Genomic DNA, 19,939 nt, shown 5'->3' with positions numbered 1-19,939 from the left:
AAGCGGCGTGGGTGAGGGATGTGCTGGCTGTGGCTTCCTGCCACTCTCATTGGCCTGGGATGGTGAATTGCGTCCAGTGGGAGCCGCGGTCCGTCGAACCTGCTGACACGGCAGGTAAACAAACTGGCCCAGCGCACCAGGGTGCTTACCCTGGCGAGCCACATGCCAGAGGTTGCCGACCTAAGGCTATGATTATATCACAGAATTCCATGACTTCCAGAGACCTCTGTGATATTTTTTGCTTCAGCTCCAGGGCTGTGGGGCTGGAGCTGTCCGCCAGTGGGGCCCTAGAGCTCTCAACTGCCACAGGTGGCGGGGCCCCCCGCAGCTGCCAGCCCCAGAGTTCCAAGCCATAGCAGCCATGAGTGCTGGATCCCCCCGCAACTCCCCATTTTGTCAAGATTATTTTTAGTAAAAATCAGACAGATCATGGACTTCCATGAATTTTTGTTTATTGCCTGTGACCTGTCCGTGACTTACTAAAAAATAATCATGCCAAAATCTTCGCCTTACTTGTCTCAGATTATAAGTCCAGGTCTTCCAGTCTTCCCAAAACTATTGTTGTTCAAGTATCTTTCCCACAACAAAGGAAGAAAGAGGAGAGGTTTCCTATTTGCATTTAAAACACAACCACCAGCTCTGGTATATTCTCTTGTGTCAAAAGCTATAACTGTCCTTTTCCCAATTGTCAGAGTTCCTTTTTCATCCCTAGCAATTTCTACAGTGCAGTTTTCAAAATCCATGGCACGTTGAAAGATGTAAATTCTGGTGACAATAAAAAATATGTAATATCAAAATACATAGCACCAAAATCTTGCTATCTGAATTTATTTAAAATAACCAAGCTTTTTTTAATTTGCTGCTGCTGCAGAATTTCCAGTTTTTGCAGACATCCAGGGGTGATGCTGCAGAGTTAAGGCCTAGATCATAATCTAAACAACCCAACAAAATAAACACCTATAGAAACAAGAGAGACTGCTTTTGGTCAGCAAAGTGAAATAACGTGGCCATATTAACTGATTGCATATATTGTATGACAAGGGTTGCCAGGCGTCTGTTTTTTGACCGGAATGCCTGGTTGAAAAGGGACCCTAGTGGTTTGACCCAGGCCATTAAAGGTCTGGTCAGCAGTGCAGCGGGACTAAGGCAGGCTCCTTGTCTGCCTTAGCTCTGTGTGGCTCTCGGAAGCGGCTGGCATGTCCGGTTCCTAGCTGCAGGGTGTCCACGGGAGCTACACGTGCTGCCCCTGCCCCGAGCACCAGCTCAGCAGCTCCCATTGGCCAGAAAACATGGCCAACAGGAGCTATGGGGGCGACGCCCGGCGACGGAGCAGCACGCAGATCAGCCTGGCCATGCCTCTGCGTAGGAGCCAGGGGAGGAGACGCCATTGCTTCCAGGAGCCACCTGAACTAAGCATTGCCCGGAGTCTGCACCCCTGACCCCTTCCGGTACCACAACTGCTGACCCCAGCCATGATCCCCTTCCTGCCCTCTGAACCCCTCAATCCCAGCCTGAAGCCCTATTCTGCACCCCAAACCCCTTTCCCGAGCCTCACCCCAGAGACAGCACCCCCAGCTGGAGCCCTGACCTGCTCCCCAATCCCTGCCCTGGTCCCCCTCCTGCTCTCCAAACCCCTCAGTCCCAGCCCAGAGAACCCTTTTGCATCCCAAACCCCTCATCTCCAGCCCCAGCCGAAACCCTTACCCCCTCCTGCAACTCAACCCCCGAACCAGGCCAGTGAAAATGAATGAATGAGGATGGGGAGAGTGAGTGATGGGGGGGAGGTGGAGTGAGCAGGGGGTGAGGCCTCATAGGAGGGGCGGCGCAAGGATGCTCAGTTTTGTGCAAATAGAAAATTGGCAACCCTAACTCCCTCCCGCACCCTAACTTCCTCCCAGAGCCCGCACCCCAACCCCCTGCCTCAGCCCTGAGCTCCCTTCTGCACCCTAAAATCCTCATCCCTGCCCCTCCCCAGAGCCCTCACCCCCCCAGTCAGAGCCCTCACCCTCTCATGCACCCCAACTCCCTACCCCAGCCTGGTGAAAGTGAGAGAGGGTGGGGGAGAGCAAGCAACGGAGGGAGGGGATGGAGTGAGCAGAGGGAGGGACCTCGGAGAAGAGCTGAGGGCAGAGCCTCAGGGAAGCGAGTGGGGCAAGGGTGTTCCAGTTTGTGCAATAAGAAAGTTGGCAACTCTATGACAAATGACTGAATCGGATCTCCTTGTTCTGTAGTCAGCTTTGTTTCACTTATGTAGGTTTCTAGTGTACGATCTGTAGTGCAGTGGCTGTGTGCGTACGTTCATACTGCAGCTCGCAGAATGGAGCCTTGATTTCAGGCAGGGCTGGCATATACTGCACATAGCACTATGGGGTCTTGATTTCAGATGAGGCCTGCTGGCATTACTGATAAAACAGATATTTGCCATAGAATAAAAGCCATAGATAGGTATTTTTAAAAGGGCTAGTTTTTTGTATCAAGTCTGTGGCTGCGTGTAATGTTTGAACCCATGAGCTCTGAAATTACCACACTTGTGTTTTTGCTCAGCATATATTTACTTTTCACTGCAATATTTAAAAAAAAAAAAAAAGTAAAACTGCAATTAATAACAGTTAAAAGCTCCCCTAGCACCAATTGAATATAGTGTGTTGGTAGTGACCATTCTGACTGTTTATTTTAAGTTTTCATTTCTCATGTTGTTTTGTCAGTATGCAAGGAAAGTAGTTTCCACAGAGTAATAAAATAAAATAATAAAACAAACCCTTTTAAATAGATGAGTTCTCTGAGGGCTGGGGATGATCTTCATCTCCCACTCCCTGATATCTCTAGAGTATGCTTGTATTTGAAAATTCTTCATGTAATGTATTCTCTTTAAAATGAATGTTGCTTAAAGTGGCTAGGTGAAAGAAGGCTATGTAGTTGGTATAAAACAATAGACTACTTTGACAATTCCTGCTATTATCTGAATTTAGTCAGTATTGCCCATGACTTTCAGTTAATCAAGTTTTACTTTAGAATGCCTTACTGTTTTTTAAGTATACAAATAAATATAAACCTGATGTAAGCAACATGCATATATAATTCCAGAGTCACTTGGATAGTTGCACATGTGCCTGATTTCCTTATACTTATGGGACTAGGCTTCAGAGGTATACAGGGAGCATCAGCTAGAAGGGTTAAGCACTGAAGAGAAACTGGTGGCACTTGTCCCAGTAACACATTTTATAATATTTAATGATCTGGAAAATTGGGGTGACAGTGTCAAAAAGCCAAATTTTTGTCCAGATTGTCAGCCTTGCATTCATGTAGTAAGTTACAAACAAAGGTATGGAACAGCTTAGTGAAAAATTTAAATCTACAGTGCACGAGGTATGTGCTACAAAATGGGCACAAGCCTTTCAGTTTTCACCAATTTTTCTGAAATTCTCTTTCCATGAACCCTTTTGCTCTGACAGAGACAAGTAGCTTTTCTGCAGTTGTAAAGTAGTATGGTAATATATGAGGGCTCCAGGTTTCTGGTTACTGGAACACTCTGCAAAACTATATGTTGGTTCTTGTATTGGATAAAGCATAAATTGTTCATCCACTCCTTAATCCCGCTTCTATTAAAAGTCAATGGCAAAACCTGTCTAACTTCAGTGGAAGCAAGGGATCTGGCCATATGGAATATTCACATGTTGTGCTGTATGTTGCTTTGTGTTGCGGTGTGCAATTAAGATCAGCCAATGGTAATAAAAACACAGGTGTCAGGTCATTATGAAAGATTTCATATGCAGGTGGGGTCATTTTACAGCTTTAAAAACAATCTATTTTAAATATCCAGTATTGTTTTGCAGCAAACACACTTAGATAATTATCCAAATTAAACTCAGATTTATTTATGCTTGTTTCTGTAGTTGATTCCAATGACACCCTCTATGGTGGAGACTCCAAGTTCCTGACTGAAATTAACAAGCTGTGTGAGGCGGTGATTGCTCAGATCCTGGACCATCTGAAGACCCTTGGACAGGAGGAGGTATGACTTTTCTTGTCTTATTACGGTATAATGGAACACCAAATCACTTTCAGAAACCAATAAATGAGCCTTTCTAATTGATACTCCTGGGGGAATTCTACGCCAAAAATAAAAATAAAAAATTCTGTGTGCAATATTTAAAAATTCTGCAAAAGTTCTGCATATTTTATTTGTCAAAATAACACAATATAATCACACTGATTTCAATTATTTCAGTAATTTATTTAAATTACAGTACAATGGAGAATGGGGGTGGGGAGCATACGGTATGCAGCCATGTGCTCAGCGTTATATCATAGACAACTGAAGAGCAAATGAGGGGTGGGGAGTCAAACTCACAGTTTATATTGGCTGCTGACCATCTCCAGAAAGATCAGTAGAAAACAGTTCATGGAGCACATTTTGATAAGAAATTTTTTCAGTCCAGAAAGTTAGACTGGTTCTAATCACTAAAGCACTAGAAGCATTTTTAAGGCCATACTGTCCTTTACGCCTCTCTCGCAATATAAAGGAGTCTTAAAACTTTTACACCTGTCTTGTACTTCTGGGGGAATTCACAAAGACAATGGGAACAATTCACTAAGTAGGCAGGCTTCTATATTCTGCTCTGCCCATGCCTGCCGCCTCAGAAACATCCTGGAGCCCTGCCCCTCCATGCCAAATGTGCTGCAGTAGCGAGTGAGAGGGACAGTGTGTCTCTTTCTCAAGTGCATGACTCCCCAGCACACTCACGGGCAGTGGTAATTTACATGTCTACCGGCTGCTGTGGGCACCCGAACAAATTTGCCTGCGCTTCTGGGGAGGGGTGTTTGACCATTCTTGTGGCTTCCCTTTGCTTCCCCGTGAGAAGTTATTTTTCTGTGGGGAAGCAAAGAAATCTGTGGGGGACGTGAATTCTGTGCACGCATAGTGATGCAGAATTCCCCCAGAGGTAAGTAATTGACAGTGCAATATCATGTGTTGCTGCTTTGGAAAGCCCTGTGAATGTTTACAAAACTGGAGAGGATTGTATGGTGTTACTTTGGTTAAAAAAAATAAACTGGCATCGTGTAGGCAACATTGGGGTGAAGAGATTCAGTAATATTTATAGCCCCACTATTTGTTGTTTACTATTTAAGAGATGGATTGTTTAGCTGCATTCTGTGCATGACATGGACAGTCAGTTATACCAGACAGAATTGGTTTTTGCTAGGCAGTGAAAGCTGATCTGGTGCCAACTTGGTCCTGCTGCTTTTCTCAAGGTGTAATAATCTCTTCAGTTCCCTTCTGTTCCCATTCCCTCCCAGCTGTCGCTTCACTCTTGACGTAAACTAAAGTCTCTACTTTCTTCCTAGTCCCAATTGCTGTTTTTCTCACCAGCCTGACCAGACTTCTGGAATAGGCTAATGGACAAAATGAGAATTAACCCATTAGTCTGTTCTGAGCTAAATACAGTGGAAGTTACTTTATTTGTAAAAACTCTGCATCCCAGAGGCTGATTAAGAATGATTTGCTTAGGTGTAGGGAGTACTTTCACTTTTACTCTATTTTGAATAATAGTTACACTAGTTAAAACAAAGCAAAAACACTTGTCGACTTACTGGATTCCCTGAATTTGGGTTTATACAGTATGTGAGATCAAAAGCAGCTCTAAGGGCTCATCTGTTATGGGGTAATGACTGTCATTCTCCATGTTACTGAACTCATCACCTCTGCATGAGAACAGACTATGCCCTGGTAACATGTCTGTTTCTGAGCTTCAATTCCCACAGCAGCAGGTTTTTTGTTTTTTAACTACCTCTGTTAGATTGTTGTCTCATGTCTTATAGCCTGAAATACAGGGCAAAATGAGTCTTTGATGGAAAGAAAATAGAGCTGAGGTCCTTCTCTTGGCTTCTCGCCAAATAATTTAGGTTTATTTTTATTTTCTCCCACTTCTGCTGGGATTACATTTTAGAAATTCTTCTAAAGGGAGAGAGAGATGCTTAAGGTTTGCCTCCAAGAATTCATTAAGCAACACACACTTGAGAGCCCAGCTACTGCTGTTAAAGTAGTATTTCCTTTACCTTTGATATCAAATACTTTCTCTTAAAACAACTGCAGAGATTCAAAATTAATAAATCTCACATTTTTACAGTGGCATATTCCAACATACAGCATAGACTGTACGTACCACAATGAAATACAGCTCTCTTTGGATGCAACAGCAATCCAGCACCCTGGGCTATGGCAAGGACACCAAAGCAACCTCTGCTCTTATGAATAGTGCCATGGGATCTTTTCAGTGTGCTCACTGGGTTTTAGGATACTCTGTGAAATACCAAACACAGTAAACTGTCACTGTATTTACCTCACACAGGCTGAGCCTGTCCTGCTGGGATTAGGACTTGTGTTTCCACGAAGTCTAGCTTTACAAACCTGATGCTTAGACTGCTAAGAGAGTCCCTCTAGCTAATTCACTGAAACAGGAGGTATTGTGGTCTAGTAGATAGAGGGACACTGGACTGAGAGTAAAGGGACATGAATTCTGATCCTAGCTCTGTTATTGGCAAGCTGTGTGATCTTGGGCAAGTCACTTCACTTCTGTGCCTCAATTTCCTCAGTTGTAAAATGGGGGGATATTTGCCTTCCTTTACAAAGTGCTTTCAGATCTGTGGATGAAGAGCTCTACATAGGAGCCAAGTATTACTCTTTTTTCTTTTTTTTGGTGGGGGGATAGGAGGTATAGAGGTTGATGTTGGTTATTAAAGTCACATCCTTCAGCTCTAAAGCAGTATTTGGCAGAAAATCATCTCAGATTTTATTTTGCTCACTTCAGTGTTGGCAACCTTTTATTATTTGGCTGCTCATTTACATGAACAAGCCTCTGCTGATATTGGTTTTCCTTGGTTCATTTCATTTGAAACCCATAAAAGGGACTTGATTTTCATGTAATAAAATGATTTTACCAAACTGCTATTTGAAGGAAGAGAAGTGAATCTAATGTTAACACAGTATGATCCTCCTTTCTTCCTATATTACTTTGAAATATCTTTTAAAAATTCTGCTTCTTTTGTGATATCTTAGTGTTTGAACTGAAATGTACAGTCCCAAACTACCCTATACAAATACAAACCATCTGTGGACATGGGAGTGTGCCTGCTTTGCATTTTTATTGCATTTTGGGTGCAATAAATGTTAAAATCCTGCCTGCTGCAGTTGGACTGAGTTGTGAACAGTCAAATGTGGGCATGTTTCATGCAGAGCCATTTGCTTTTGATCCAAAACCAACGTGTTACAGCAGGTCTGCTGTAGGTCATTCTTGTCTTGATAGCCTCTTGTTAGGGTGTTTCTGTTCCTGTATAGACATTTGACTATTTACAGTAAGTCTCAGGGAATGATGGAAACTGGTTCCTCCAAAGCCACTTGGTATTGCTCCGTTCAACCAGGAAGTGTCGCTAGAAAGTGTGTTCCCTCCCACTTCAGAAAACTGAGCATGGATTCACCATGTGTTGAGTAACATATAGAGCACCAGATTAGTCAAGATTCGCCAGAACCAATGGCTCCTCAGGCTGATGCAATTAAGGCAGTTTCATAGCCAGTGTTACACCAGAAAGTGAGGTGGCCAGCCTCATGTCCGACCACCTTTGACTGCCCTAATCTGATGGATCAGGTATGCATTTTGCACGTGGGTGATAACTGGTGATGGCCTTTCAGCAGGACTGGCTCTAGGTTTTAGCCCCCCAGGCTCTGCTCCAGGGGACCCCGTTCCCCTCCCTCCCTGGCTCCTCACACACTCCAGGAGCCCCTCTCACCGCTGCAGCCCAGGCCCTGGAGCTGAGTGCAGGCTGTGACGGTGGTGAGAGGGGCTCCCGGAGCGTGTGAGGAGCCGGGGAGGGAGGAGGAGCCGAGCCCGGGCTGCAGCTGCGAGAGGGTCTCCCAGAGTGTGTGAGGAGCTGGGGAGGGAGGGAAGCAGGGCCTGGGATGCAGGGAGGAGGAGGAGGGGTCCTGTTGCCGCTCAGTCTCCCCAGGGCAGCACAGCATTTCCCCGCCCGAGTGGGCTGTGCAGGGCGCCACTGTGCTGGGCAGGGGTTGCGGATCCTGGCTCATTCGCTGACAGGGCGAGTGGCTTTTTGCCACTCCAAGCAAAAAAAAAAAAAAAAAAAAAAAAAAAAAAGAGCAGTGGGTCAGTTTCCTGCCCCTTAGAAAGTGCTGCCCGAAGCACATGCTTGGAGGACTGGTGCCTAGAGCCGGCCCTGCCTTTCAGGGCAAGATCAAGCAAGACTTGAACTCTCAACCTTCAGGATTGTAGTAAGGCTCCTTAATCTCTCAGCAGCCGCACCTATTTACCTGATTAGCTCACCTATTTTTTATTTTAAAGATGTTAAAGATTTAAAGTTCTTCCTGAAACAATTCTCTATTATTGGTAGTCCAGTATTGTTACCAAAGCCTTCAAACAGTAATGGCTTTGTTAGCTTCTTGGAACAGGGAGCATGCTTCCTCCACTGTTGGGAAAGTATCTGTAAGCTGTAGGAGTTGCCAGAAACAAATACCTGCAATTCTGTTTCTCCCGCAGTTCCAGTTATCAAAAGTCCAGACTCCATCCTGCTCCGTATTCAAATCATACAACTCAAAGACAAGGTGAACTTACAGTGCTTTCAGAATTTACAGCAACTTGGTTAGTCTACAGCCAGTTAAGATTCTTCATTCCAACATCTCATCTTGCCTTCATAACCAAGAGTTATTGAGTGGTCTCATGAGTACAGTTGTGATACATCTAGAAAATAAAAAGTAGTTGCTTAAGTTGTCAGTCTGAGAAATCTAGTCAGGCCATCATTGTAGCTTGCAGTTTTCTTGGAAGGCTTGCTCAGCGGGAAGTGTCTTGTACTGCTCTTTAATAGTGGCAAGAGTGGGAACCATCCTGATCTTTGCTGACAAGGATTTCTCTGGACAAGGGCCTTCAACAAAAGTGCTTATGAGAGTATTGCCTTGGGCTCCATCATCCATGAACCCCATGTGGCAACAGAGAGACAAATAGCTGAGTTGCTCAGCTCTACTTTAATGAAGGCTTTAAAAATTAGGGCCAGGGTCTTGAAGTGTATCCTGAATCTGATCAGTAGCCAATATAGGGTTGGGATCACTGGAGTAGTATGTTTTCATTGGTCTAACCAGGAAAGCAAGCTCCCGCACGCCAAACCAGCTGGAGTTCCCATGTAGAGGATGTGGAGTACTCTTAGAGTGAGGCTGACAAATCACAGAGCGCTGTTCAAGGTCTGTATCCGCAAGAAAGGATTTAGTCATCTGGCTGTCTGAAGAAGGAATTTCTGCTTGCGGTTACTATTCGGGGTGCAGGAGCAATGATGAGTCCAAGAGGACCCTAAGACTGTGTAAATTAGTAAACAGGGGACTTGCGCATACAACAGTTGGTGAGTTCAGAGCTGCTGCTGAGTTATTAGTGTTTCCTCTGTTCCAGTCAGCATCACCTGTTACTCAGGCTGAACTTGAGTCAGTTGTCTTATATCAAGGGGCTTTATTATCCCAAAGGGAGGATAACTGAGTAATGGCACTGTGGATTGAGTTCTGAAAGCTTGATGATGTCTGCCTATACCACTTATGATCTTCCCTAATTGACTAATATATATGAACAGGCCACTGGGGGACTCTTGAGGAGAGGAGAAACTGCCCATTGTGACCTCCTGAGAGGAAGGAGCAAATCTAAATCCCCAAATGCCTTGTTCTTCACAGCATGAAGCTCTAAGTGAGCAGATTTCAACAGAAGACTGGAGTCAATGCTAGGAAGCAGGGTTGCTATTGTAAGCAGTGCTGAAATGGATAATAAGACCGAAGACCAGCAAGATGACATTTTTCTCCATTGTGCCATATTGAATTAAGATATTACTCTACTCTTTGCTGGAGGGGATAGGACATGAGTGACGCAAGAGGCTACGTGTCCTGGGGTTGTGTAGTTCTTTCTTTATTGCAGTGTCAACTACACTGTTTCAAAGAGTACCAAGTGAGTACTCTCTGCTCTCTTTGTTGTGGGAACTATTAGTTTTATGATTTACGTGACTGCCAGAAACTTGATCTATTCCTTTCTGTTTGCTGCCCATAAATGCATCCTCATGAGTTGGAACGCCCTCCACAATTCAGTCTTGGTTATGTCAGTGGAGTTTGCAGCATGTTGACATGGATTTATCACTGAGATTTGAGGTCAGTGCCATGTTACACAAATATTCTTGTTGATCATAATGCAGAGTGTTGAATGTCTCTCGGTTTTGTTCCTTTTCATATAGTGGCCTTTACTTCATCTTCTCTGGAGCTGTGCATCTCTTAACTTTGCAACTTCTAACATATGATTGGATCCCCATCTCCTACTTGTGCCTGTGCTTACCTCAAAATACTGTGAATAATGTACATCCCTTTCTTCTGACTCTGTCTTCAATGTGTTGCATCCTTTTTGAAGCGTTCTGTATGTTACCAAGTTCTTTAAAATGTTAAACAGAGTGTGGGCATGTACACAGGCATATGTATTGTATAGAAATACAATGCAGTGGGGCTATCCGGGGGAGAGATCTTTGACCACCTCTCCTGCTCTCTGCTCAATAATCTAGCTCCACTAGAATTATTACTATTGTAAACTTGCAGGGAGTTTCAAACAGTCTCTCTTTTATGTTTGGATTCAAGCAAAAATATATAGGCACAAGTGGTTAATCTGAGGTGGAGGGGAAAAATAGTTCAGATAATTTAAATACTCTAAACATTTCTGAAGTAGTTCTTTAAAATGTACAAGTACAAAATACATGGTGGAGTGGCAAAAAAGCTTTGCATCACATTATTCTACCATCTAAAACTCATGCAGACATGCCACATCATCACATATTCTTTCTTTAATTTTCCTTTTGCCCAAAGGTGTTGGTCCTAGTGCAGTGTCCTGGCTTTATTTCAGCTCTGATAGTTACTTTCCAGCTACTCATAGTTTCCTGATAGGAAGTGCAGCAACATATCTAGCAAACTGTTAGAGTAGTGTTGCTGCGGCAGACTGATGGACCATGTCTGTGTCCAGATGTGGCTACATTTCAATAGTGGATGAAATGATGCCTGAATCTAAGGCCTGGTCTACACTGTGGGGGAGATCGATCTAAGTTATGCAACTTCAGTTACGTGACTAATGTAGCTGAAGTCAACATACTTAGATCTACTCACCACGGTGTCTTCACTGCAGTGAGTCAACTGCAGACGCTCCCCCATCGACTTCGCCTGTGCCTCTCGCTCCAGTGGAGTATTGGAGTCGATGGCAGAGCACTCAGGGGTTGATTTATCACGCCTAGACTAGACGTGATAAATTGACCCCTGCTGGCTCGATCGCTGCCCACCGATCCGGCGGGTAGTATAGACATACCCTAAGGCTGTAAAAAGCTTTGGGAGCCACTGTGATGAAGGGTGCTACAGTTTATAAATGTAACTGGAAACATTTTTCCGTGACTGCTGCCCATTACTCCCATTAACACTAGTGGGGATTTATATACTCATTAAGTGACCCATAATTTTTGTAATAAAAGTTTTTAAGAAAGGGGTTTTCAATCTAATATTCTAAGCACCACCTCAAATATAAAAGTAAAAATCTATTGAAAAGTAGCCACTTGTACTATGTGATGACTTTTTAAATATTCAACCATGTGATAGTCAAATACCCCAGTGCTACATGACCTTGCCAAATTGTTTTTTTTGTCAGTTGTGTAAAATATCTTCCTATGTATGTAACAGCTGAACATGCTAAATAAAGAACAGAATCAGTATGTGCAGAGCTTACGTTCTAAAGGCACTTACTAATAAAATACAGTGTCCCAAACCACACAGTGTCTTGTTGTCTTCATAGCTAGATGCTTCACTGACAGACCCGTTGTCCAAAGTTTTCTAAGGTAGTTTGGCATATGTTAGGTTTGGGAGAGCCCCCCAAACTAAGGGGCACCATGAATAAAAGACACAGTCACAAGTGGGAGAAAAATAGATAAAATAGTGAAGGTCTGAGCCTATATTTTATTAATGTTTGCTAGTACTTGTTACCATAAGTAATCTCACTGATTTGAAAGAGTTGGAGTGTGTGTAGGTTGGTTGCTAAATGCTTAATGATCAAGAGCTACTGCCCCCAGTGGGGGTGGGTATCTTCTCTTGTCCTTATTTAGCTGCTCGGTCCATGCCGTGCATATGCAATTAGTTCTGCTGGCAGTGATAGGAAACATTAATTTCCTTTCACTGCCACAGCAATACTGCATACTGGCCATTGAATTTACTGGCTGAATTTAGAGAGGGCTCAAGTGAAGTATGAAATTTGTTAATTAATATGCGGGGTTGACCATGATTGTGCACTTGCTTCTAACTGCTCTTCAATTGATTCAATTACTTTAGTAGATGAGGCTCTGCCTTTTAATCAACAGTCTCTTTTCCAAGTGAGCCGAACACAAAGCACAGCTCTAGAAAAGCATTGGTAAATAAATACCTCCTCTCAGACGTGTCCTTTGATAATTGCAGTGCCTAGCAGTGCTAGGCGTAAATAACAGTGCAAATGGTGTCAGCATTTCTATTATGCATGCCCCCTGCTGGTGGTGATGCTAAGAGGTCTGTAGTATAGCTGTGTAAAGTTGCTCTATAAGAGACCTGATTTGCAAAGTTTCTGCAATTAATTTTTTTTAAAACTTGTCAAGGGGTTCTTCCCCACTGCCTTCTGGAGCAAGGAAGCCCTCTCCCTTTTTGTTTTTATCTCTTGGGAAGAGACTTAGACTTAGAATCTCCTGCACCTAGTGGTGCAGGAGACAACGCATTCTTTCTATTGCTGTCTATCCAGATCAAGATGTGACTCCAACTGCTTTGGAGGACAGGGTCAAAATTCAAAATGATCTGGACAAATTGGAGAAATGGTCTGAGGTAAATAGGATGAAGTTCAATAAAGATAAATGCAAAGTGCTCCACTTAGGAAGGAACAATCAGTTTCACACATACAGAATGGGAAGAGACTGTCTAGGAAGGAGTATGGCAGAAAGAGATCTAGGGGTCATAGTAGACCACAAGCTTAATATGAGTCAACAGTGTGATACTCTTGCAAAAAAAGCAAACGTGATTCTGGGATGCATTAACAGGTGTGTTATAAACAAGACACGAGAAGTCATTCTTCCACTTTACTCTGCGCTGGTTAGGCCTCAACTGGAGTATTGTGTCCAGTTCTGGGCACCGCATTTCAAGAAAGATGTGGAGAAATTGGAGAGGTCCAGAGAAGAGCAACAAGAATGATTAAAGGTCTTGAGAACATGACCTATGAAGGAAGGCTGAAGGAATTGGGTTTGTTTAGTTTGGAAAAGAGAAGACTGAGAGGGGACATGATAGCAGTTTTCAGGTATCTAAAAGGGTGTCATCAGGAGGAGGGAGAAAACTTGTTCACCCTAGCCTCCAATGATAGAACAAGAAGCAACGGGCTTAAACTGCAGCAAGGGGGATTTAGGTTGGACATTAGGAAAAAGTTCCTAACTGTCAGGGTAGTTAAACACTGGAATAGATTGCCTAGGGAAGTTGTCGAATCTCCATCTCTGGAGATATTTAAGAGTAGGTTAGATAAATGTCTATTAGGGATGGTCTAGACAGTATTTGGTCCTGCCATGAGGGCAGGGGACTGGACTCGATGACCTCTCGACATCCCTTCCAGTCCTAGAGTCTATGAGTCTATAAGTTGTCTCCATGATGGTCATATCCTTTTCAATCATCCTGCGATAGGTCATTCTTTGTCTTCCATGACTTCTTTTTTCTCTGGGTGGAATCCAGTCTGTAATACCTTGAGCTTCTGCTATGGGTAGGTTGATGACAAAGCAATCTCTGTCTAATTATTGAGTCCACAGTCTGCTGACCTGTGCAGCACTACACTTTCTCATTAGTTACACAATTTTTCCAATGAATTCTCAAGGTTCTTCTTAAACAATGGTGGTGAAATGTATACAGCTTCCTGTCATGTATTTCCACTATCTGCTCCTTCTGGTGGAATGTTGCACCAAAAAGCTAAACATTCTGTGCACAATATTTTAAAATTCTGCATATTTTATGTGTCAAAATAAGACAATATAATCATGCCAGTTTCAATTATTTGGTAACTTTTATTTAAAAATACCTGTCAGCAGGTATGTCTGTAACAATACAGATAACAAAAGAGATTCAGGAAAAAAAATTTTAACAAATAGATTCCTTACTGGGTATATACTCAGAACTTTGAGTAATTCATTTAAACTAATGATACAGAAACTTATTTCTTACATGCCTCAGAAGCAGTGCAAAGGTTTGGGGAGTCAGGGGTAATGGAGAAGCTGAGGGAGAAGGAAGTAATTGCTTGGAAGGAGCCTGGGAGTGAATCAGGTGGATTGTTGGGTGTGGGTGGGAGAAGTATGGAACAGGTTTTTTGTGGGATGGAGGGATTGTTAGGGAGTTGAGGAGCCTCCCCCATGCAGACCCTGTCTGGCCCCTAGCTTCTCCCAATCTGTCAGGCACATCAGGCCCTGTCTTCATGTGTCTCTGCACCCGCTCACCCTATCCCCAGTCTCCCTGCGCACACACACTCAGCCACCACCTCGACTCCCATGTGTCCCTGCACCCCCCCTCCTGTCCCTGTGTGTCCCTGCACCCCCACTTCCATTCAGCCCCTGCTACAGTTTGTCCCCCCCCACTAGTCCTTCTGAACTCCAGTCTGTGACCCCGCCACAATAACTCCCTCGCTCCATCTGTCTTTTTTTTTCCCCCATCCCTATATCCCATGCCTCCTCACCTGATCTGAGGAGTAATCTGTCATGTTTCCAGGGCTAATAATAATGTTGGGAGGACAATAGCATTGTACAGTGTCATCTTCTCACTCCTCCAGATGTTTGACAGACAGGAAAATGGTCTACTGCCTTTACCATTCTTGCTCTGACTTTCTTAGTGAGCTGGCCACTAGCATATATTGTACTTCCACGATAGACAAAGTTGCCAACTCTTGTACTCTGCTCCACCAATCTCACCTCTACCCGCGTTGACAGCATTCTCTCCTATCTCCGTGATCTTGGTCTTCTGCATACTGATACAGAGTCTCACTTTGAAAGCTTTTGGGAGGAGAGAGTCAGAGGCAGTTGGGCCACAGTCCTGTAACATATCTTACTTGCCTCTGCCTTTTATTCCCTAAAACACAATTTGACTGCTATTGCAACCACTAGTAAGCTAAGCAGCATGGCCAGTAGCACTCCATACAGTTTAGTGCATGGTTGCCTATGTTCCAAAGATCCTTTGTAGGATTTCCCTTACTGTAAAAAGTGGGGGAAACCTCCTGGTGTCAAGAGACAGCAAGCAACTGTGGGGAGGACCTCTGGGAGGATGGTGCTGTGGAAGCTGCCATTGGGTGTGAGGAGCTAAAAGAGAGGTCAGCCTATATAAATATCACCCCAAGTCTGCTGGACTTTTATAAATATTCAAAGTCCTAAAAGAATCTTAAAGGCACCCTGATCTCAGGTAAGTTCAGGGTTCTAGAAGAACCTTTCAGACAGCCCTGCCAGTGAGGTGGCAGAAGGTGCCCACATTCAGTACTGCGAGTAGTGATGGTGTTTACAGCTAGAACTGTTCAGGTATCCAGAATGCACAATATTACAAAAACGTACCAAGTCATTGAGCTAAACTGACACCTGATGTAGGAGCTGGTGTAACTCACACTACTTTGGAATGGGGCTGAATGGGTAGACAGGGGTTTGTTTGTTTGTTTGTTTGTTTTTTATCCTATTTTGAGTACAAATGCACGGAGGACTAGCCCCAAAGTCCTTGCTGATGTTAATAATGCTAGGCCTGTTTGCTACAGAGCATCTATCTGGCTGTTGGTAAAATTCTCTGGACTGTGTGTATAATTTACAGGATATCGATATTTTGCTGATATATCAGAACTCCAAGATGGCTGTAGAATAATTGTTGTTCGTTTGTTTTTTTTAATGGAAGACTCTGAAGCGCCAAAGCCAGTTGGCTCTCTACTTCTTTAATAGTATTTTAGCTCATGGAGATCTACGGAACAACAGACTAAACCAGCTTTCAGTCAATCTCTGGAACCTGGCGCAGAAGCACGGCTTTGCTGACACCAAGACCATGGTAAGAATAACATGGACTGAAATGGAGTGTGCTACCTTTGGCATTAGTTCTAAGTGCCCTTCCTTTTACTCCTACTTGTGGAAAGGGTCAGTGTGACCAGGGTCCTAGTGGGGAGCTAGCTGTGCTCACTCAATTAGGGTAAACTGCAAAGAATGGGGCAGCCAAACCCCAAAAAGCTGATGGATATTCCAATACTTGATTCACCAAGCCAGCATAAAACAGATTCATTACCTTACTCATAAGTCCAGACAACATAGTTCTCTTAAAGTGATCCATCCTTAGGCCTCCATCCAGGTACCCACGTCAAATATGATGAAAATTTCTATAAATTTTATTTCATCATATGAAAGAAAAGGTTCTACCAATCCCAAAGGATCGGACACATTACCTCCCAGGTTAATGAATGTTTCAGATCTTACCCAAATACATGCTACAGCCAATTCTTATTAACTAAAATAAAATGTTATTAAAAAAACAAAAGCGAGTATGATTAAAATACATATACATACAGACATGAGTTCAGTTCATTTGGGTGAATATTCATAGCAGAGATGGTGAGCTTTGTGGTTGCAAGGAGTTCCTTTAGAATTTAGTAAGTCATAGTCTGATGTGCAAATATCACATTCAGGGCATACCAGCCTAACTGGGACCTCAGTCTTGCGACTCAAACTTCCCTTGACGAAGCTTAAGCAGATCTGAGATGACAGAATCAGGACCCAAGGATCTTTTTATACAATTTCATGTCCTCTTTGACAAGTTGGGAGTTCCTGAGGTGGGGGTTAGGAGGTAATTAGGATGACTTTGAAGGAGGTCCATCACCGGTACTTAGCTATATGGATTAACATAAGACTATTTGCCTTTTCCTCCACCATTCATAGTACATTTCAAAGAGAGATGAATACCGAGATATCCCGTATTTACAATTTATTTAAGTGATATCAGAGTACAACATAGACGGGGACCGTTGATTACATTGTCGACCCTACTCATTTATTTTGCAGGATGTTTAACCCTTTCTAGCCATGCGTCACAATCAATTTATTAGATTTATTTCCTTAAAACAAAAACATGTTCATTTAAATCTTTTAAAATTGTTTTGAATTGAAAAAATAACGTCCTGTGTATCAGAATCCTAACAACTGTCAATTTTATATGAGCGCACATAACATAAATGCCAACTTTGAATCAACATCTGCTCAAAACAGAAATCAGAGGTAGCTTTTTATTGTGTCCTGGGCCCATGGCTAACAGGGATTATAAGTAAAAAGGAGTGTGATTTTAGTCTCTTTTGCTATGACCAGTGGTCTACTTTACAAAACTAGCACCCAGCCTGGAACAGTAGGCAGCATCAGCTCACAGGATGCTGAATAGCCAGCCTTTTATATTTAGCCTGCCTTGGCAACTTTCCCAACATTTTTTATAAGTATGTCATGCATTTGTTGAATTTGAAGAGCACTGAAAATGCTGGTGCTAGGAACATTTTTACTCCAAATGAAACTGCCTTTCTGGTTAGTGGAGAAGCATGGTTCAGACCTGAAAAATCACACTTGTTGAGCAACACCTGTGGCTGCCAGCTCTGGGGTCAGGGGTGTGTGGTGTTTATGCCTGGATTGGACTGCAGTATTAAAACCAAGTGAAAATCAGAGTTCTTTACTAAAACTTTCATACGGCTGTCAAGAAATCCGATTCAAGAAAAAGTACAAAGATTTGTATATCTCCTTCCTCTGTAGGTGAAAACACTGGAATACATCAAGAGGCAAAGCAAACAACCTGAAATGAGTCATTTTACAGAGCTGGCACTAAGACTCCCTCTGCAGTCCAGGACCTGATGAATGTTACCCTTTCCAGAGTCATCTGTAATGAAGGGCATGTTTCCAAGTCCATAAAATAGAAGCTTTATCCTGAGTTTTTATTAGAGTTCAATGTATTTTCATTTTTAAGTTTCACTTAAGAGTATGACAGATTGATTTGGACAAGGTAAAGCTGTTCTAACAAAGTGCAATAATTTGAGCTAAGTTTGGTTCCACTGGTGTCATTAAACAGAAACTGCTTGAAATATTTAGATTCAGTAAAGTGTATCTTAAAATTTCTGATGGCAAATAACATTCCAGACCTAAATTTGACATGACTCAAACCACACAGGAAGAAAATTATCCACATAAGCATATTCAGGAGTTCACACTTCCCCCATCTTCATTCCATTTAGGACACATTATTCTCTCCTGTGTGGGAGCAATATGTTGATGTAACATCCTACTTCGTGATCAGCAGTAGTTCTAGATGAGAATTATGCCTGACTTCTTTGTAGACAGGGTTGTTTCCAATATTCATGTGGCTAGTTCCAATCTAACAGGAATATGGCTGAGATGTTACTGTTTTCTGGATTTGAAAAAATCATTTTTGTAACACACTTTCACCAACATGTTTATACTTATCATTTTAGTCTAAAAATGTTTTGTAAAATGAAGGGAACCTCTACATTTAATCTGGCAATCAGTGGGAAAGTCTTCAGAGGAAAATGCAAATGTATTTTGAGTCCTCTGGGTTTTCAGTCCAAATGCTCAGTATCATCAAATAAAAACTGTTAATGGGCAGTTTAGTTCATCTGTTTATTCCTTATTACATGTATCCACAGTCATCACCTGACTGAACATCCTGTGATTATCAGTTGATGATTGCAGCATTTTATTGTTTTTGCAGGTGGTGTGTTAATGCAGGTGTCCATTACTTGTGCATCGTCACACATGCTGGGGTTTAAAGTGGATGCAGCTTAACTGCTATTTAAAAAAAATGTAGTGACTGTAGTGATAGGCCAGTTGAAGTGAGTAACTGCTCTGGTTGCCAGGCAACAACTGATTTTTCTGCAGCATATTTTGAGTCCATGGTAATTATATCAAAGGGTCCACTTGTCAGTGGACACTCACTACATCATTTTCTGTTTGTAATTTATTTGGGTATGCGCAGCTTGCAGTAGAGGGTTAGGAATACATTTTCAGAGGGGTTGAATGATATGCTTGTTAATACTACTTTATTTCCAATCTAAATTAAAAAAAAAGGTTGTTCAAAAGTAATCGTATAGGGTATATAACCATCAGAACAAGTGTATCAGAGCTATGCAATATGAAATGGGGCATCTATTTGACTGCTTCCATTCTTTGCTCATATGCTGTTAATTTGTCAGTGCAAAGTCTGGTGAGAACCAGCATTACAGGTGGTCAGTGAGAGAGGAGTGGTGCTAATTTAGTAGATGAAAGGTTTTTTAAAAATTAACCTGATGGTGTGCAAGTGCTAAACCATTCTCAGCTCCCCCCCTCCCCCCACACACACACGAGTGTGTGTACTCACGTTACAGCCACTTTGTCTTGGTGTGTTCCACCCATGGTTCAATTCCTTTGGAAGCCTGGGAGTTCTCTAGCTAGATGTCTGCTCTCCCTGTTTAGTGGTAGTGTTGATTGGTTTGGTGTGCCCCTGTATAGGGTAATGATGATCTACAAATCTGCAGTGTAGAAAATGCATGCAAGGACTCTAATCCTGTTAGTTGTACAGCTACTGTGACTTTCTGTGATATATGAACATGCAGAATACCAGGAGTCTTTCACAGAAGGTAATATACAGATGTCACAGAAGATAAGAGATACTGAACAGCTCTGCAACCTATTTTATGATCAAACAGAAATCTGAGGCCTCTGAGCCTCAATTTTTCTTAACCAATAGCTTTTAAATTGTCCATAGCATTTTACACATTTTCAAGGTTACTTAGTTTGGCAGTTGATTTAAGCCAGGTCCACAAATCCTGCCATTATATACCCTGATGCTAGCAATGCAGTGCACCAA

At 42.7% G+C, this 19,939-nt stretch overlaps 1 protein-coding gene across 3 annotated transcripts in view; it reads left to right on the top strand.

The window, feature by feature from the left end:
* VPS35L (VPS35 endosomal protein sorting factor like) overlaps positions 1–18,699 on the top strand; it is a 115,849-nt gene extending 97,150 nt beyond the window's left edge. For all 3 annotated transcript variants that reach the window (XM_050968718.1, XM_050968719.1, XM_050968720.1), the window contains 3 exons: positions 3,894–4,012; positions 15,959–16,105; positions 17,836–18,699. In XM_050968718.1, coding sequence (XP_050824675.1) covers positions 3,894–4,012; positions 15,959–16,105; positions 17,836–17,934 — 365 coding nt within the window. In that variant the 3' untranslated portion in view covers positions 17,935–18,699. The remainder of the gene's footprint in view (positions 1–3,893; positions 4,013–15,958; positions 16,106–17,835) is intronic.
* The last annotated feature ends 1,240 nt before the right edge of the window (positions 18,700–19,939 follow it).

Source organism: Gopherus flavomarginatus, chromosome 9 (assembly GCF_025201925.1).
Source record: "Gopherus flavomarginatus isolate rGopFla2 chromosome 9, rGopFla2.mat.asm, whole genome shotgun sequence".
Lineage (NCBI taxonomy): Eukaryota > Metazoa > Chordata > Testudines > Testudinidae > Gopherus > Gopherus flavomarginatus.
Note: the sequence above shows the minus strand (reverse complement) of the source record. Positions and strands in the feature narration are given on the sequence as shown.